This window comes from Staurois parvus, unplaced genomic scaffold (genome assembly GCF_062004578.1).
Source record: "Staurois parvus isolate SC_StPar_1 unplaced genomic scaffold, SC_StPar_1.0 ptg000052l, whole genome shotgun sequence".
Taxonomy (NCBI): Eukaryota; Metazoa; Chordata; class Amphibia; order Anura; family Ranidae; genus Staurois; species Staurois parvus.
In genome coordinates, this window is record NW_028317848.1 from 1,762,239 (window position 1) to 1,780,314 (window position 18,076).

General features: G+C 38.8%; 1 protein-coding gene across 3 annotated transcripts; it reads right to left on the minus strand.

Annotated features, from left to right (window-relative positions):
• Window positions 1–3,531: 3,531 nt before the first annotated feature.
• OSR2 (odd-skipped related transciption factor 2) lies at window positions 3,532–17,844 on the minus strand. 3 transcript variants are annotated; one of them, XM_089666427.1, is made up of 4 exons: window positions 17,505–17,844; window positions 8,640–9,386; window positions 6,039–6,138; window positions 3,532–4,069 (listed from the first exon to the last, which is right to left on the minus strand). In XM_089666427.1, exons 2-4 carry the CDS (start codon window positions 9,293–9,295, stop codon window positions 3,887–3,889), a joined length of 939 nt encoding a protein of 312 aa, XP_089522553.1. In that variant the 5' UTR covers window positions 9,296–9,386; window positions 17,505–17,844; the 3' UTR covers window positions 3,532–3,886. The 3 variants fall into 3 exon arrangements, with proteins under 3 accessions (XP_089522553.1, XP_089522551.1, XP_089522559.1); XM_089666425.1 differs by having other exon boundaries at window positions 17,501–17,844; XM_089666433.1 differs by having other exon boundaries at window positions 3,532–3,987; window positions 17,501–17,843.
• Between the last annotated feature and the right edge of the window lie 232 nt (window positions 17,845–18,076).

Sequence of the window (18,076 nt, forward strand, 5' to 3'; positions counted from 1 at the left end):
ATGTGTTGATTATGAGTAGTGGTTTCTGGAATCAGTGTATGTTGTGTAGGGCAGTGGAAGTGCAATGTTGGTGCTTGAGGGTCTCATGTTGCAGTAATATCTCTGGTAATGTAATTAGATCCTGTGGGGAGAGGAGTTGGGGAGCGAGCTGCTGTGTTACATTGCAGCGACTAGCAATCCGGTATTATTATTAGTCCCATTGTAGATCGCTGGGGATCAGCTTGTGTCTTGTCTGTAGGGGAGAGGATCGTTGTATGTAGATCGGATGAGAACAGGGTTGTATTTTTTCACCTGTTAATTTCCTTTAGTTGTATAGTTTATACATCATATCTGCAGCTGTGATTGTGGCAATGCTGGGACTTGTAGTTCTCCAGCTGACCCATTTCAGGGCTGTGTCACTTGTCATTGGTCTGATGATGATGAACCAATATTAGGCATGACTCAGGACTTAGCAATAATTAAATATATTCTAATCGGTGTGATATTGGTATCACTTGTCTGTAATTCGGTCCCTTCTATTTATTCCTGGGTGCAACTGTCAGAGATGACTTGTCTGCGGTGGTAAAACATATTTGAAGGGTCAAAGACTTCAGAACATCGTAGACTTCAGAAATCCCCAGACAGCAATGACACAGAAATGTCTGCTGCACAGGATCCGACCACAGCCTCTGCTGGTGACATTTGTCCACAGACAGCTCACTGGTAATAATGAATTCCAATCAGTGAATAGGAGAGGGAGGGGGTGTACAGCAGCCAATCACACTACAGATGCTATTTTCCAGTGCTGGTTAAAAAACTCACTCTGGCACCTGATTGGCTGCTAGAATAAATGCCCTCATCTCTTACCTCTTAGATTGTAAGCTCCAAGGAGCAGGGCCCTCCTAACCCTCTTGTATTGAACTGTATTGTTGCTGTATTGTCTCCCATTATATTGTAAAGTGCTGAGCAAAGCTGTCCTTTGCATTGGTTTTACTATAAATGATTCTAAAGAAAGAAGCAAACACAACCAAAGGGGTGATCTACAGAAGTGTTTTTTTTTGTATGCTGATCATTGTTGCCAGAGGCTGATTTACTGAAGACGTTGAAAATCATCAGGCAATAAATGATGTGAACAAGCACTTTAATTATCTAATTATGTGGAATGCCAATTTCTCTTTCCTTTTTTTCATCTGCACATGATTGGACAAATATTCCTACAACTTAAAGGCTTAGTCCCAGTTGAAGACCATGTAAAGTCTTACATTCAAATTTAGGGTAAATCATGAAAAATGGGCACATTCCTTAACACCACGCCCACAAACCCCCTGCCCCCTCCTTACCTTAGTTGTGGGGTGCTTCTCCCTGGAGTATCTTGCTTTTGATTAAATTTGAAGCAGTTGTGCATGACTCCGCCCATACAGCTGCATCAGCAATTCGCAGTGGGCTACTAGCCCATAACAGAAGGTCCATACTCCCCTACAGATCTGGGACTGGGGCTGAACAACACAGGAGCTTGTGAAATGCACCTACAATGCATTAATCATGGTTGCAATGCTCTGCAGGCTGGAATTCAAATATGTAATAATTGCAATTTTTTCCATCTGTGTCCTATATTGGATTTCTCTTTACTCCCTGTCCTGCAGGTATAGGCAGAACCTGAGGGAATTGCCCTTTCAAAATGTTGTCACCAAAAAAGAACAAATGTCCGCATCGAAAGATTTCCAGAACAAATGTTCCCTTTATAAATCCTCTTGAACAAGTGTCCCCATTGGAAGATTTCTATTCTATTCCCCCCTCCCGAACCCCACCACCACACTATACAAAGCTAAAATGTCTATTAACTCTGTTGTAAGATATGGCAAGCTTTAAAAAAAATGCATGTTAAAAGATAAAATAATAAAACCAGCTAATGCTGCAATTTCCACCTTCAGTCCAGAGATTTCCCCTGCAGTACTTTATGCTGCTGCTAGATGTCCTCAGTCTAACAGCGTCCTCTGAGTCCAAGCCGCCCTGGACCCGCCCCCAACCTCTGACTGTGCTTGTGATTTGTCAAAAAACAAGAGCAGGATCATGTAGGCCTCATTCCACCATACTTGCATAAAAACTGATGGAAACAGATGCACAGATGTCACTTGCAGAGACATCAGTTTTTATACGCGCTTCAATTAGTTTTTTTACAAGTTACAGATTCCTGCGCAGAAAAAATCTGCAGGTGAAACTAATGCTGTTGTGTGATCAGGGCACATAGAGAACAATTGCTTTGTTATGCCCTTGCAGATTGTGTGCAGAAAAACTGACATCTCTGCACTGTGAACGAGCCCTTAAACTGGGTATACAAAAGTTAGCCAGTTCAGCAGGAAGCGTCAGCTTTTGGTATGTGTGTACTCCCCTCTATTCAACAGAAGCTGGCTTCTGTCCAATGGTCCTGCTGGAAAACCAGCATTCAATCAGAGCTTGCAGCCAATGGCTAAAGTCCAGCTTCTGTCCAATGGTCCTGCTGGAAAACCAGCATTCAATCAGCGCTTGCAGCCAATGGCTAAAGTGCTGCTCTGGGTATTCTAATGGCAGAGTCTTTGTCAGAATACAACAGTGCAGCAGGGGAGATCCCATATCCAAATGTTTTCCTCTGCAGCTAAGGCAAAGAGATCTCACATCGATGCCTAGCAATTGAAATTCAGCAAAGTTCAGGCCATCAACAGAGTGACTTTACGCTGCATCTAGCTACAGAGGGAGCCATTCCATAGGGCCAGGTAGGTGGCCTCTTGCACGATCCTGCCACTGGTGGTCCAAATCACCAATGCCTGGATCACTAGCAGCAGAGTTGCCTGTATGACATAATCCGATGGGTTTTTATTCTTAAACAGCAATGAAAAAATAGACTATGTAACTAAAAGCGCACCTAACACCCAATTTTTTTTTTTTTTTTTAGTATGTCTCTAGTGGTAGAATCACCCATCCAAAATCAGCTTTAAAGTGTTACTAAATCCAGGACACTGCATTCACTATATCTGGTCTCCCACAGTACACAGAACATGGAAATGCAATTATTTTAGTAAATATAAACTAATAAATACCATTTCCCATCAGTATATAGCTGTCTTGTGACTTCTATCAGTGTCTGGCAGAGCACTGGTTAAAGCTTGTAGGGGGAGTTTTCATTCTCATCTGACTGTCCTATGAGGCTGTATGACCCTTGACCCTCTGTCTGAACAATGGTGTTTGGCCCTGTGCTGATCACGTGCACCCTCACAAAAAAAGTCTCTAGCAATACACACCAAACTTAGCATGTGCAGAGTACCTCCTAGGGCTCTGTACTATCAGTAGATGGATTGGGGAACAGTAAAGGAAGGGGAGGATCAGAGAAGACAGGATCAAACAGCCTTTTTACACAATGCAGATGATTAACCCCTTAGGTTCCACAGTGAGTATAACAAGCATGCTTTACTGCATATACAGACTGATTTTACTTTTGTGGGTTTAGTAACACTTTAAGGAATAACCATCAGTATTTAATGCTAAACAGATCTTTCTAGAAATTAATGGGAACATAAATAGAAAAAAATTATATTTTTATTTTTGACTTACAGTTTTAAGGCATTTTCTCGAAAAAAACAAAAAACTCTGTACCACTGTACATCAAAACTGAACAATAATAATAAAAAACACAATAGTACTTATATACACAGCTCTAAAATGAGCTTTTATCTGTACAAGAGGGAGAGTAGGCTTCAGTCTGGCTGTATTGATGATCTGAAAAGTCCAGTCCGTAAAGCAAGTCCAGGCCAAAAAGTTCCCATAAGTCCTATCCCCGGCACTGCATGCCAAGAGCTGGAGTTGGGGCAGGAAAGGTGAAGGGGCGGGGCTCTTGTGTCCGACTCAAGTGGGTGGCTGGGCTCTATTTCCGGCTCTAGTAGTCTTGCCTTGGGCTGTGTGTCAGACTGTGCCTTCGCAGGTCGCAGTTTCGCCTGAATACTTTGCCGCACTGCTCACAATTGTAGGGCTTGATGTCTGTATGGGTAAGAAGGTGAGTTTTCAGATTACTTCTCTGATTAAATGTCCTTCCACATGTGGGGCATTTGTGGGGTGATTCCTGTTCAGATTTGAAGCAAGCAAAGGATTAATCCTTTACACGTCTCTCCTTTTCCATTTTTTATTTGTTTTAATTAATTAAAATGTAATTAATTTCAGTGATGTTTTAGGAAAATAAGGATTAGGGGCTAAAATAAAGTAGATGCCATGGGGGAGATTTACTAAAACTGGTGCACTCAGAATCTGGTGCAGCTGTGCATAGTAGCCAATCAGCTTGTCCAGTTAAGCTTTGGCAATACAACCTGCAAGCTGATTGGTTACTATACAGAGCTGCATCAGATTTTGGACTCTCCAGTTTTAGTAAATAACCTCCCATGTTACCCTTTAAATATCAATATATCATGAAATCAAGTATTTCATGTGGCATGTCTAAGGGACTACTGGATGGGCAAGATAGTAAAAATAAATAAATAACTTTTCCCAAAGAAGTCTGAGATACCATCTGGTAAATAAATACAGTGGATATAATTCCATATTAAAATTACCATTTTAATTTATGGAGATAAGGGCATATTTTTTGCAGTAGCAAGGATATTCTATCTGAAGACATTTAGGGTAGGGTACATGTTGATGTAAATATATCTGGGTTTGATAATATTGTTACTGTACAGTTTAAAGGAAATAAAAACAAACACTTCATTTATTTTTGGTTAATTACTTAACTTTCCCAGCCCATCTTTAATTCTCAGTTGCTTACAGATAGGCAGGAACAGCTTTGAGTTTAGGGAAATAAAAGAGACATTTTTTATATATAATTATAAAATTATAATTGCATTTTATTATATATATATATATATATATAATTATATTATTATTGACATTTTTATTATTTTGGTAAAAATAAAGTACTATAGCCATAGCAGCCAATTAGGAAAGCATACCCCCTTGACTGATTGCTGTAGGTGTACTGTCAGTGAGCCCTTTTGAAGTGTTATTGACCCCTAATGTTGAAAAGAAACAACAACCAAAACATAGATATCAACACTCACATCTAAGCTTGTTTTTGACCCATGTAGATGTCAGTGAATTCAGCTCACAATTTTAAATGATTTTCCTTTAACTATGGGCAAAACTATTTTTATTTTATTTTGGATAGAGTAAGGGAGGGTATAACCCCTGCCAGCTTTTTAACTTGCCATCTGTATCTCATTGTGGCGATTTCCCTTGACACCCTGTCCATTAGCCAAAACAGGAAGTGAAAGGAAATCCCTGCAAACTAAGGGAATTCACCCCCCCCCCCAGGTCACAAGAATGAGTGTCCCCACTGGAGGATTTCCCCTCTATTACCTTTCTGGGGACAGGCCAAAATTTGTGATTTTATTTTAATTTCAATGATAATGGTAATCAGCACAAACAGACAGGGTGAATCTCTCTAATGGGAACAGATTTAGTAATAAAAACCTAACAGGTGTTCTAGTCCCCTCCACTTTGTCCAAAACTAAAAAAAAAAAGTTTTGTCTTTAGTTATACTTTAACAGTCTTTCCTTTGTAATATTGGCTCCTACTACTAGTGCAGGCTCAGTGGAGCCACCACTGTGAACACACTTCTTCCCCCTACCCCCCTTCCCCAATGTCTACATTACAACCAGCTGCTCTGTGTACCAACACAGCAGGCAGCACAGAGAGGCTGGAACTGAATAGGACCTGTGATCCGCCCACCTCCCTTCCCACCTACTATGAATGACTGGTCCCTATCACACATGCGCATTGCCAATGCATGCACAAGTGTTAATAGGAGATGTAGCCCTATCATCAAGCATGAAAGAGAGAGAGGGTGTATGCTCGCCAACTGGAAATTAGGGGGAAGGCCTGTGCCATTTAATAGTGTGTTATTAAGAAAACTAATTTATAAATGAGCTACATAAAAAAACATAGTATGAATAACAATATTAAATGCATATAAATAGAGAACGTGCTTTTAGAGCAAGGATTTCATACTACTTTAAGGTCCTGTAACGGGCCATTCTCACCTGCATGTGTAAGGTTTTATGTACTGCCAGAGTCCTTGATTGACAGAATCCCTTCCCACATTCTTGACACTTGAAGGGTTTTTCTTTGGAATGGATATATCTGAAGGGGGGAGGGGAATAAAAGAAATCAGTAATTAAAAACTAAGCGTAAACAATGCGGATGAGAGCCACATCAATGGAGTGCATTAACCTTAGATAGCCCAGTGTGTCATTATGATAGCACTGAGCAGAATGGGCCACTTGAAAACAGATTGGTGATTCTGATCAATGACTGATTGCACTCTCTGTGCAGCAGGCAAACAGTATACATTGTGCCGCTATCTGTCACAAGAACAGCAACCTTTGCAAGGCCTTATCTCCAGAGCTCCTGTAAATACATTGTCTGGGAGCTTGCTGAAACAATTTCACTTCAGAAGCTATAAAACCTGGGCCCTGTGCATAAATCAGACTATAACACTGGATATGTATTTACATAGGAAAGATTTATCGCACGTACGAACGCACAAGCATTAAACTCCGCCCATCTGAACCATATCATAATTCAAAGTAGGGGAAGTACAATGATTGACACAAGAGGAACAATAATCAGTGCTGTAGGCTGGGAGTGCAGCAAGACCAATGGTCCAAAAGTCATCCTTGGTTATTTCTAAGAAGACCTGTCACTGGGTGATTTATAAAAACTGAAGCAAATATGGAGCGGTTGCCTATAGACAAAAATCAAGTTTCCTTTTAAAGTCTCAAAACCTGCACTCATGGGCCAAGAAGGCTACACATACTCCATACGTTGAATGAGTAGGTGGTCGGCACCCAGAATTTTGCCAAGAAGGCTACACATACCGTATATGTTATGAGTAGGTGTATTGGTTTAGGGCACGACACTAGCAAACACGACACAGGCATGAATTAAGTGTTGCACTGCACTTGTACAGATTTATGTTTCATAAAAATTGTTTGTTACATTCATTTATTAATTTTACAGGAATATTTTTGATTTACTTAGGACAAATATACTGTTCACCTTCACAGGGTAAGTTTTACTTTGCAAGGAAAAAAAAAAAAAAACATGTTGCTTGCACATGATTGGATGATGGACACCTACAGAGCTTCGCCTCATTCACTGAAGATATGCTGGTAGGTTAATTGGCTCCGGTTTAAATTGGCCCTAGTATATGTATGTATGAATGTAAGTTAGGGACCTTAGATTGTACACCTCTTGAGGGTTAGGGACTGATGTGAATGTACAATATATATATGTAAAGCAATGCATAAATTGCCGGCGCTATATAAGTACCTGTAATAAATAAAAAATAAATTTACTGAGCATTGGGGAACATTTCCTTGCAAAGTGCATCTTCCCTTAAAAAGTGAACAGTCTATTTGCCTTTAGCAAATCATCCCCATGGCATATATTTGATAGGGGCAACAACCAGCTTTTACTCCATTTTTCATAAATCATCATTTAAAACACGTTACAGCCTGTGTTAGAAGAGATGCCAGCTCTGGGTAGCACTGATAGGCGAGGTCCACTTGGTCACCAATAACATGGAAATAAATGGACTGGCCTCAGAAAAACAGAACTGCAGAGTAAGGCACAACCCTGCAATATCAGAAAAAAATGGAGGTGTATCCTTAGTCTCAATGTGCCAGGTCATGTTTGCTGGGACTTGTGTTCCCATAAAAATTATACAGTTATAGGCTGTACAAGCAAGTCCAATGATCTCTGAAGGTGGATAAAATTTACCAGTGATCAATCATACTATTTAATAAGGCAGTGCAAAAAAAACCCAGAAATAATGTACTAAGTGCTGTTACATATCAGAATTTACTCAAATCATTTCTGTGTAACATACATATTGATTTGCTGCATTTTTATATTTACTGTAGTTAATTGACCAGTGATTGTCTAGCTTTTGCATCTTTCATTAATACTTTTTAACATGAAAAAAGTATTTCTCTCATGACCACATCCACCGATTCCCTACCAACAAATATAATAATTTAGAATATACTGGGACTGGTTTACTAAAGGAGTTGAGAATCTTCACCCAACACTGAATATTCACTTCAATCATGTGAAAATTCCTCTTTACTTAATTCATCTGCATGTGACTGGATATTTGATGTGAATAGTCATGCAATTAATAGGGTGAAGATTTTTTACTTGTTTAGTAAATCGTCCCAAGTATTTTTCATAAATGGTAAAACATCACCGGTCTGCAACCAGTTACAAATGAGCCTGGGTCCATCATGCTTAGAGGCCTAAAGATAATGAGGATTTTTTATATACCATCCACAGAGCATTTATTTCTGCACATTGCCATTATTATATCCCCTAGTGGGCCTACTAGGCCTTCTTACAATATAACTGGACTCCAAAAATTTCTGTAAGAAATGAGGGGGTTGTGGGTATTGTTCATATCTTGTACCAGGTCCTGTGACCTATTAATACACATTTGGAAATAAGCTTTAATGCTATCCAACTGTACACTCTGATGTTTACATTTTTGTAATTTTTGCTGTATTATTATATAGTCTATTATATTGGAAATCCATGTATCTACTACAGAACACTGGCATTATGGTATAATGTAAAGATCTTACCTGTGGTCTCTCAGGTGGTCCTGTCTCCTGAAGGCTTTGTGGCATATATCACATGTGTAAGGCCTTTCATCTGTATGGGTCCTCTCATGGATGAGCAAGTTGTAGGACTTAGTGAAGTGTCTTCCACAAAACTTGCAGATAAACTCTTTTTTGGTTTTGGATGGTAGCCTCCCTCTGGAAGGTTTCCTGTCTGGGGACAATTTGCTGATCTCCGATATGGGGCTACCAAGCCCTGGGCTGAGCTTAGCCAGGTCACCTATCTTTGGTGGGTCCTCCTGGGTTGCAGCAATGGCCAAATTGGCAAAGTCAAACCTGGGCCTGTCCTTGTGCATGGCTGGGATGACATGAGCAATGGTTCCTTGTTTGGGGTGAAAGAGATGAGTAGCAAAGGGTAAGGCAGGGAAAGAAAATCTGGCGTCCATAAGGCCTTGAGCAGCTGCCATCTCGGTGATGGTGGACCTGGTGATACCGTGCAAATTGGGGTAGCCCAAAGTCCAATGATTCATGTGCATTGTCTGTACAGCACTGAGTCCATAGAGTCCTTGCAGATGGTCCACAGCTGCTGGAAAGGTGTTGACGGCCTGCAGAAATGAGTAGTTTGTCAGTTGCAAGGAAGGATGCAATGGTATGGGGGCTGGAAGGGCTTTGCTACCCATATTGCCAGACTTCTCAAATCACACTAGCCAGCACTCTGCTCTTGGCACTGGATCCGCTCCAGTATAACGATAGGCCAACCACGTTCAACTCCTGTAGGCAAGAGAAGAAAACAGGAGAGAAAAGTGCATTTATTCTCAATGTGCATTTAATTTCCTTATGTATTTTTAAGAGTCAAAGCAAAGTGATTCAAGACATGGGAAGAATTCATTTGGCCACAGTAACAGTGAGCACTGATCTTCGGAACAATGTTTTCCAAAGGACTTCACCTCTCCTAATTAGAACCAAAAGGACTAAGCAGCCTCTGCTATTTGGGCTCACAGCACGAGAGTGAAGAGCTTTGAGAAACTGTGCCAGGCACCAATGAGATTATTTGTAAGGGGAAGTCTATAAAACCAGAAACTGCTCTCTACATAAAGCTCAGTCAGCCACTAGTGCTCCAGCTGTTGTGGCACTACATGTATCATCATGGCCATGCATACTGACAGTTGTAGTACCACCACACCAACTGTTACCAATGTAATACCTCTGCATTGAACTGTGATCACTGGTAATGAGATGTGATGTGAAAAAGAGTGGGCCAAAAAGTCATAAAAAAAACAAGTGATGAAGATGTATACAAGTTGCCATCACTAACATGTCTAAATATGCTAGATGCCTGGCTGTCATGCTGATCCAGTGTCTTCAGCACTTTCTAAGTCACTGTAGTTAATTTAATAAAGAAACAGAGATTGCAAAAGTGTCAAACTTGCAAAATGAGTCTTAGTAAATCAGACGAACCAGCTGTCAATTTGAATATCTAATCATGCGCAAGGTAAATTTAAAAAAAATACTATTGCTAACACAATATTGGTTGATTGAAGTGAACACAGCTTCATCGTATTTACTAACATTTACTTCACTAAGTGAACAGTCTCTCACTTCTGAGAGCAATGCAGCTCTGGATTACTGACTCTCCTCCCTTTGGCTGCTGTATGCTTGTTCTGTGTGAGTAGTAGGCATTAAAGCCAGAGATAGACAGGCAACTAGCAGAAGCAGCTCAGCAACAACAGACATCACTTTTCTTTCTGTACAGATTTCCTGTACGATCTGTTTGTACAAATAGAATCAAATTTGCATTCACCAAGTTCTGTTTTTCTGTGCAGCCAAAACAGCCAGATCTTGATGAGTGTTTAAATGTAGAGAAGTGGAATTTTATGATAGTTCAAAGGGCAACAAGTGATGTTGTAATTACCAACAACCAATCAAATATCATCTGTCAACAGGAAATGAAAGGAAAGCAAAGGTGATTTTTAATTGGTTGCTATTGTGTATTGTGCTTTATTGTTATGTATTAATATGCAGAGAAAGTAATCAATAACAACCAGTCTACCGCCATCTTTCTTTGCCCGGGCTCTTATGAAGGTTAGAATTGGTTTGCTGTGAGTTATGGTGCTTTGCATAGCATTGCTTTTCTTTGCATTAGTTGGTAAACCTTTGATTAACTACTACAAAGATCAGAGACACGTCTTAATCTGCAGCAACCAATCTAGTATCAGCTCATTATAGTCAAACCCATTAAAGTATATTTAAACTAAAAAACATACCGTATGTGTAATATATTTCACATTATCAGTCCTTACATGTGATAGATGTATTAGTTTTCTTTTCTCAGGCTAAGTACATTTTCTGCAAGTACAGAATTTGTCAGAAATGCAATGTCCTTATCACTTTGTTTAGACCCAACTGAAATCCCAAACAATGTTAGTAGCTTCATCAGCTATATCCTATGAGTTACAAAGCAACACCCCTCTATGTAACCACAATGAAAAGGGGGAGGTGTTGTAATCCAAATCGGGAGAGCAGCAAAGGGTGACAACATTGCTTCCCCATATACAGTGCATGTTGTCACCCTAGTACAGGAAGTGTGTTACTGGTAGAATCACCAGGTATAAATAAAAGGGAAAAACTTAAAAAATGAAAACTAATGCAGCCACCACATAAAAGGATAGTTGAGCTTTAAAAAACTACATTTTGGGGTCTGAATACACCTTAAACCCTCTCTTTGACCTGATTCTAAGAATAAGACTAACCACAGACAGAACTGAGATTGTACACTTCTAATAGGCTCTAGCTGACTGCATGAAGATCGTCAGATAGGCCCTATATGAAAACTGTACATCAAAAAACATTGTACAATCACATTGTAAAGTGTTTGGCTGGGTAAGGGGACACTGCTACAACTTATAACTGATTTCTCTAAACTGGTTTCATAAACTGGAAAATAATTGAAAAATATGTATGGGAAATATGCTAAATATTATTGAAACAATGCCTCCAGAGGAAGGAAATCTTGAACAGCATTTCATCATTTAATGATCTTAAGATGTGAAAAGTCTGTTCAATAGATATCGGATGTAAAATTCCAGTTTAACAGAGCAGAGATTCTGGCAATGTTTATTAAAGGAAGATAGACCATATGAGTCTTGTTTCTAAGACAAATGAATGCTTGATACAAAATAATTCCCTTCTCTATATCATTGTGCTATGTCTGCAGGTAGCCTTAAACTTAGCTAATACCTGCTCCAATAAGACCTGTGATCTCAGCTTGCAAATATCCACATTTGCAGTCTATTATATTATATAAAAAAATAAGGTAGCCTTATCTTTTGTCTCAGGAACTGTGAGTAGCTTGTACCCTTCAACCAAGCCCTCATTCCCAGTATTTCAGAGCTTCTTGGTTCCTTTTGATTGTCACCTGTGTGGTTATTCTGTAAAGAAATGGTAAGTCTGGAAACTGCGATAGTTTGCTGACTCTGTTGATATATTTGTGAAGCTCATCAGAAAAGATAAGCTTGTAATGACCCTGGTAATGTAAGTATTTGTTCTCTAATATGTAATATATTTAAACTATGGTATGGTGATTGATGGCTTTATTAATATACAATACAGTTGCAGAGAACTCATATACTTGGGGGGAAGGAAAGCCATATACTATTCCTCTAAAGGAGCCTAGGATGTTCTCTTAGCAAAGCAAAGCTCTGAATTTTTTTCAAGTCCCCTTGCACCTCGATGGGCATTCAAAATGAACACAGCTTTAGTTTGCTAAGTGAACATTCTTTACACCTTTAGTAAATTAACCCCATTGAAAACAGTGATGATCAATGGCTGGACATTCTCACAAAACAAGGGTTAAAATCTACACAAGCAGAGGGGAAGGAGGAGGGGGACTCAAGACCATCTATTTGTCTTTTTCCACCAAAAACTCATTCATCAAGGCAATCTAGGAAGATAGAAGACACACTTTTCCTCCAGAATTACAGGTTCTAAACAAACCCACTTTACAGCCAGATCTCTTCCAGATGGTCTTTGGAGAAGCCACACAGGAGGCCCAACCACTGGATCATCTGCCCCCTTGTCACCTCCAAGGGACCCTGACCTCAGCTCCTCACAACAAGGAGGCCTTATCAACCTCTTGCCATTTGTGCTATTACAATACAAGGCACAGATAAGTGCAGTTCCTAGCATGCCCTGACAATCTGAGGCTAATTTACTTAAGAGGATGAGCATGTTCAAAAAAAAGTGAAAATTCTCTTTAACAATCATACCATGTGATAGGCAAATTCCTGCTTATTTCATCTACACATAACTAGATAATTGAAAGATATCTTCATTTTTCTAAAGTGAACATTCTCAACTCCTTTAGTAAAGTTGCTTCAATGTCTCTGGGCACTGTATTGTAGCATTGCTTCATATAAGTTTGGACCTTGTAAAGCTGAAGACCCACCAAATGTTGTTCCAGCCTCATGTAAAGCCTGGAAGATGTAGCCTACAATATCTAAAGACTTTTACTCCTTATACATCCAGGTCCAATCTTTTTTTAAATCCACTTTTTTGCAAAAGCAATCAACAATTGATGGCAACAGATAGGATATATTGGAGTGTAGTACATAGTAGCCATTAACTGTTATTAGCAGCACAATGCTCCATATTGTGAGTGAGTGTGTATGTGTAGTGATTGCTGGCGATTCATGATGGGCAATCTCTGGAGATTTTAGCAGTGCCATCACACCAGCAAAAATTGCCCATGTGTGCCCAGTCCAAAGGAAAAGGTTCACTTAACAAGGTGAACGTTTGCCTACATTATTAAATTCAGTGAGGTAATATTCACCCTAAATACCCAATCCAATTAGGAGAATTAAACAAAAACAAGATTGTCATTTGCACCTGATAGGGTAATTTATTTGCAAAATTAACAGATTCTAATTGATTAGAAAATCAACCCCATTGTCTGGATCTTCTGGTGTCACAGCAGCCAGAACAAAGCCTGATGTCCCAAGATAACTTCAGACTCATGCATTGCCTAATTCTACTATAAAACCCAGTTCTGCAGGCGTTCATCAATTGCTAGAGACATGAAGTAGGAAAGCAGCTGAGATCAGCATTTTCCAAAAGCCATCCTCTCTGACTTGTAGTTCCACTAGAGGAATCTATTCCATTTAAAGCTTGGAGCGTCACAGCAATTCGACACCAACTGTTTTTTTTAGTACATTGTATTTTTTTCAACAGTTTTTAGTTTAAGTACACGATAATCACCGGAGCAGAAAGCTACCAATTACAGCAGCAACTGGTTCATAGAACAGTGTTATGGTGTGGCCCAGTATGAAATAACATGGATCGTACCTTCAAATATTTGTATTAAGAATTCTTAAACTAGTAAATTGTGAAAATAAAACCGATCACATGTCAGGACAGGTCTGCATATGTATTCAACTGAAACAAATAAGAAATTACAGCTCAAAATGTACATACAGCTATCTGGACTGATTTGTGTGCTCAGCTGTGTGCAATGTAATACTAGATTTTAATTAAAACTGAAGTTAAATATTTTGTTATTATCTACACATACACATAGTAAATACCAGCTTAAAAAAAGTAAAATAAAATAAATTATCTATCTATCTATCTATCTATCTATCTATCTATCTATATACAACCCACCCCCATTTTCAGATGCTACTCAAAGCTATCTATATATATTTTTCAGATGCTCCTCAAAACTATCTATCTATCTATCTATCTATCTATCTATCTATCTATCTATCTATATCAGTGCTGTAAAATTGATATACACAGTTATTTGAAGTTAGAAATTCCCCAAAACCACTCTTATTTCAGCGATTTGAAGTTTACTGATAATTTTAGTTATGCTGAACAAGACAAAATAATTCGATAGATTTGCTTTCTTTCGATGTCACATTAAATGAAAGTTTAAGTTACAGAATCCTATCTTGCACTACTTATACAAACTTTATTCAGTACTATAACTAAATACAATAGTAAAATAACATAAGAAGGTGGGATTAGATGTGAATAAGGGAATTATAAGATTTGCACACTTTGGGATAAACTTTCAGTAGATTGGAGCGTCCTCTGATAATCATGATCGATAATTATTTGAGGGGGGCTTCCTGATTTAATTCTTCCCCTCACTACAACACATACTCAGTGATCTTCTTCAACTGCACAATCCAACACACTCCTCGGAGATCTATAGGATAATGGATCCTATATGTATTACCACCTGCTGGGCTAATGGCCCCTACACTTACTCCCTGGAACCTTGTACAGGCACGTGAAAGGAAATTAAAATCCCAGGACATCTAAATATGTACAACGAAATTATGACTAAATTTTGCTGACAAACCCCCAGAGAAATATTTCTCACTCCTGTATTCCCAAATGGTTACATTGTGTATATACATTCATTCCATTATGTACCTTCTGCTAAGATCCACCTTGTCCTGTGTGCAATATATGGATTTATTACACACACACACACACACACACACACACACACATATATATATATATATATATATATATATATATATATATCACATGTATATATTAACTTACACGTACAGTACTTTGTGATTATTACAGATTACCACTAGTATATATATATATATATATATATATATATATATATATATATATAAATATATTTATATTTTAATAGGAATATGTGTTTGCCTGTATCTAAAAGCTGTTACAGTTTGTTTATTTCTTGCAAGTGTCATTTTTATGTGGTTTCTGCTAGTTGTGCTAGTAGCCAGAACTCGGTTTTATTTATATCATCAAATGTCCTAAACTGTGATTTGCAATAACTTACTGATAGCAGATTCAGAATTAAAAAGGTTGATTTACTAAAGGAGTGAAGGCTGTTAGCAAGGCGTTGTAGTAAATAAGGTGTAGTAAAAGCTCATCTCTATTTTTTATTTCTTTGCACAGTTGTGTAGTCAGATTGAACAGAACGTTATCTTTTTTATTAAAGTAAATATACACTTTGCAAAGTGAACTGTCTCCACTTCTTTTCCTATCGATTTATTACTGGAAACACTAACAATGACTACACTATACAGAAAATATACTGTTTATATAATATAGCTGACATTTGTACCATGGGACCCAGGGCTCTTCATCTGTCCCCAAACACAAAATAGATATATTAAGGTCACAAACTAACTTGCGCCTGATCATGGTGTATGTCGGTTTATTTTACAACTTGGACGAATAGTAATCCAATAGGATATATATATATAGTAACGCAAATTCGTTACAAGTTACCTAAAACTCTTTTCTAATGTTACAGGTAAAATGTGTTTATGGAAACGTGAACACGTGACGCTCATATAACAAGCACGCACAGGTATTCATTTCATTTTGTAGTATTTAGTAAAATCCTACTGTGATTTAGATAAATAAGATCAGACAGGTTACATTGTATCAGCATGTGTTCTGCACTTTGCCATAATCTGTTCTAATCGTCCACAATCAGAATATTTGTATTTTATAGTGCAGGTTTCCTATCCATCTCCAAAGAATAAACATTATAGAAGATGACTGCTGACAGGTCGTTTGGGAATATTTGCTGCAATCTAAATTTAGCTGATGCAAGTAAATTGGTTACATTTTTAGACCTTAAACGAATATTAATAATAGTAATAATTATAATATACTACTACTAATACTATTACTATATATATGTAAACAATAAGAAGACGTACTATTATTATTATACTACTGCTGCTGCTACTACTACTGAGATTTTATATATATATATATATATATATATATATATATATGTATCTATCTATATATATAGGATCATTATATATATATATTTCAACAATAAGACGACGTACTATTATTATTATTCTACCACTACTACTAATACTACTGAGGTTATTATATATAAACAATAAGAAGACGTATTTTTGCTAATAATAATAGTAATAATAATATACTACTACAACTAATACTATTACTGATATTATATATATATATATATATATATATATATATATATATACACATAATAGGAAGACGTACTATTATTAATAATAATCATAGTAATAATAATTTTTAGTAGTAATGGTAGTGTTTTAATTCTAAATACACGTTTTAAGAAAAACGCCTAATCTGTCAACTAAACCAATTTTAACACTGTACACAGGATGTCATTTTCTAGAGGGGGAAAGGCCAAATGTCGCCAACCTGTGCCGCAGCGAAGTCAACTGTAGTTCAGGTGATTAGCAAGACCCAGGTACAAAGCCAGCGCCCCCCTGGATTGAATTGGACATTGCACCAAAGCGCTAACTAATCTAATTTATTGTAATTATGCTTAATCGTTAACCCTTGCTGTGTTTTCTTTTTTTGTCAGTTAATTGCAACAGGCTAGAAGAATCCTCAGAGGCTGCAATCCACATTTGGAATGTCTGGAGCACAGGGGTTTATTTACTAAAACTGGAGAGTGTAAAATCTGGTGCAGCTCTCTACAGAAACCAATCCGCTTCCAGGTTTTATTGTCAAAGTTTAAGTGAACAAACTGAAGTTAGAAGCTGACTGGCTAGCATGCACAGCTGCACCAGGTTTCTCATTCTCCAGTTTTAGTAAATCAGCCCCTGTGTAAATGAGTTAAATTCCAGCAAATTGAGGAGGAGGACTGGCTGTAGGCAGCCTGGCTAATTGCATTGTTCCAGTGTGACTCCAGGGTCCTGGTACTGGTGGCCAGCTTGGTGTGCCATGCACTTGATAATAGATGGCATTGTGGTGTGAGCAGTGTGCGGTCTGTCGGTGTGATGAGCCCAGGTCATGTTCTCCTCCCTCCCTCCCTTCCTCCCACACACACTGGAGCTCATCCTTCACAATCACTGGTGACTTACCTACCACAGCTTGCAGCTCCCCACAGCTCCTTCACTGCGCAATGTCCAGATGAGCTCCTCAGCCTCTCTGCCTTGGCATTTACATCCACGCATTTGGTCCCCCACGTGAAGTCAGTGTAAGTCCTCCATGTGTCCCCGGTGGGAGTTTCGGGCTTGGAGTGCAGGAGTTGGGTGCTGTGCAGTGTGCAGTGAGTCAGGGAAAGTTGGGAGTCCAGTCCTGCAAGGCTTGCAGTCGCAGCAGTCCGCTCCCCGTGCTCACTGATCTCTCTTCTGTTTTCACTCTTCCTAAGTTTGGGGCAAGTCTGAGATCAGCCTGGAAGATCCATCACATTTTCAGCCCTGAGTGGCTTTGCTCACTGAGCCACGCCCTCCAGCTGCAAACATCTCCCCGGCCACTCCCACTTGTTGAACGTCCACCGTTGTAACATTCTATCCCCGCCCCAGTACAAGCGCTGGACACGCCCCCTTCCCCTCTGCAGCTTCTCTAATGGCCCGCTGTGTTTACTTCTGTTTGGATAGCAACTGGATCTTAAAGGGACCGCTACTTTTTTTTCTCACCGCACAACCTAAAGTGGC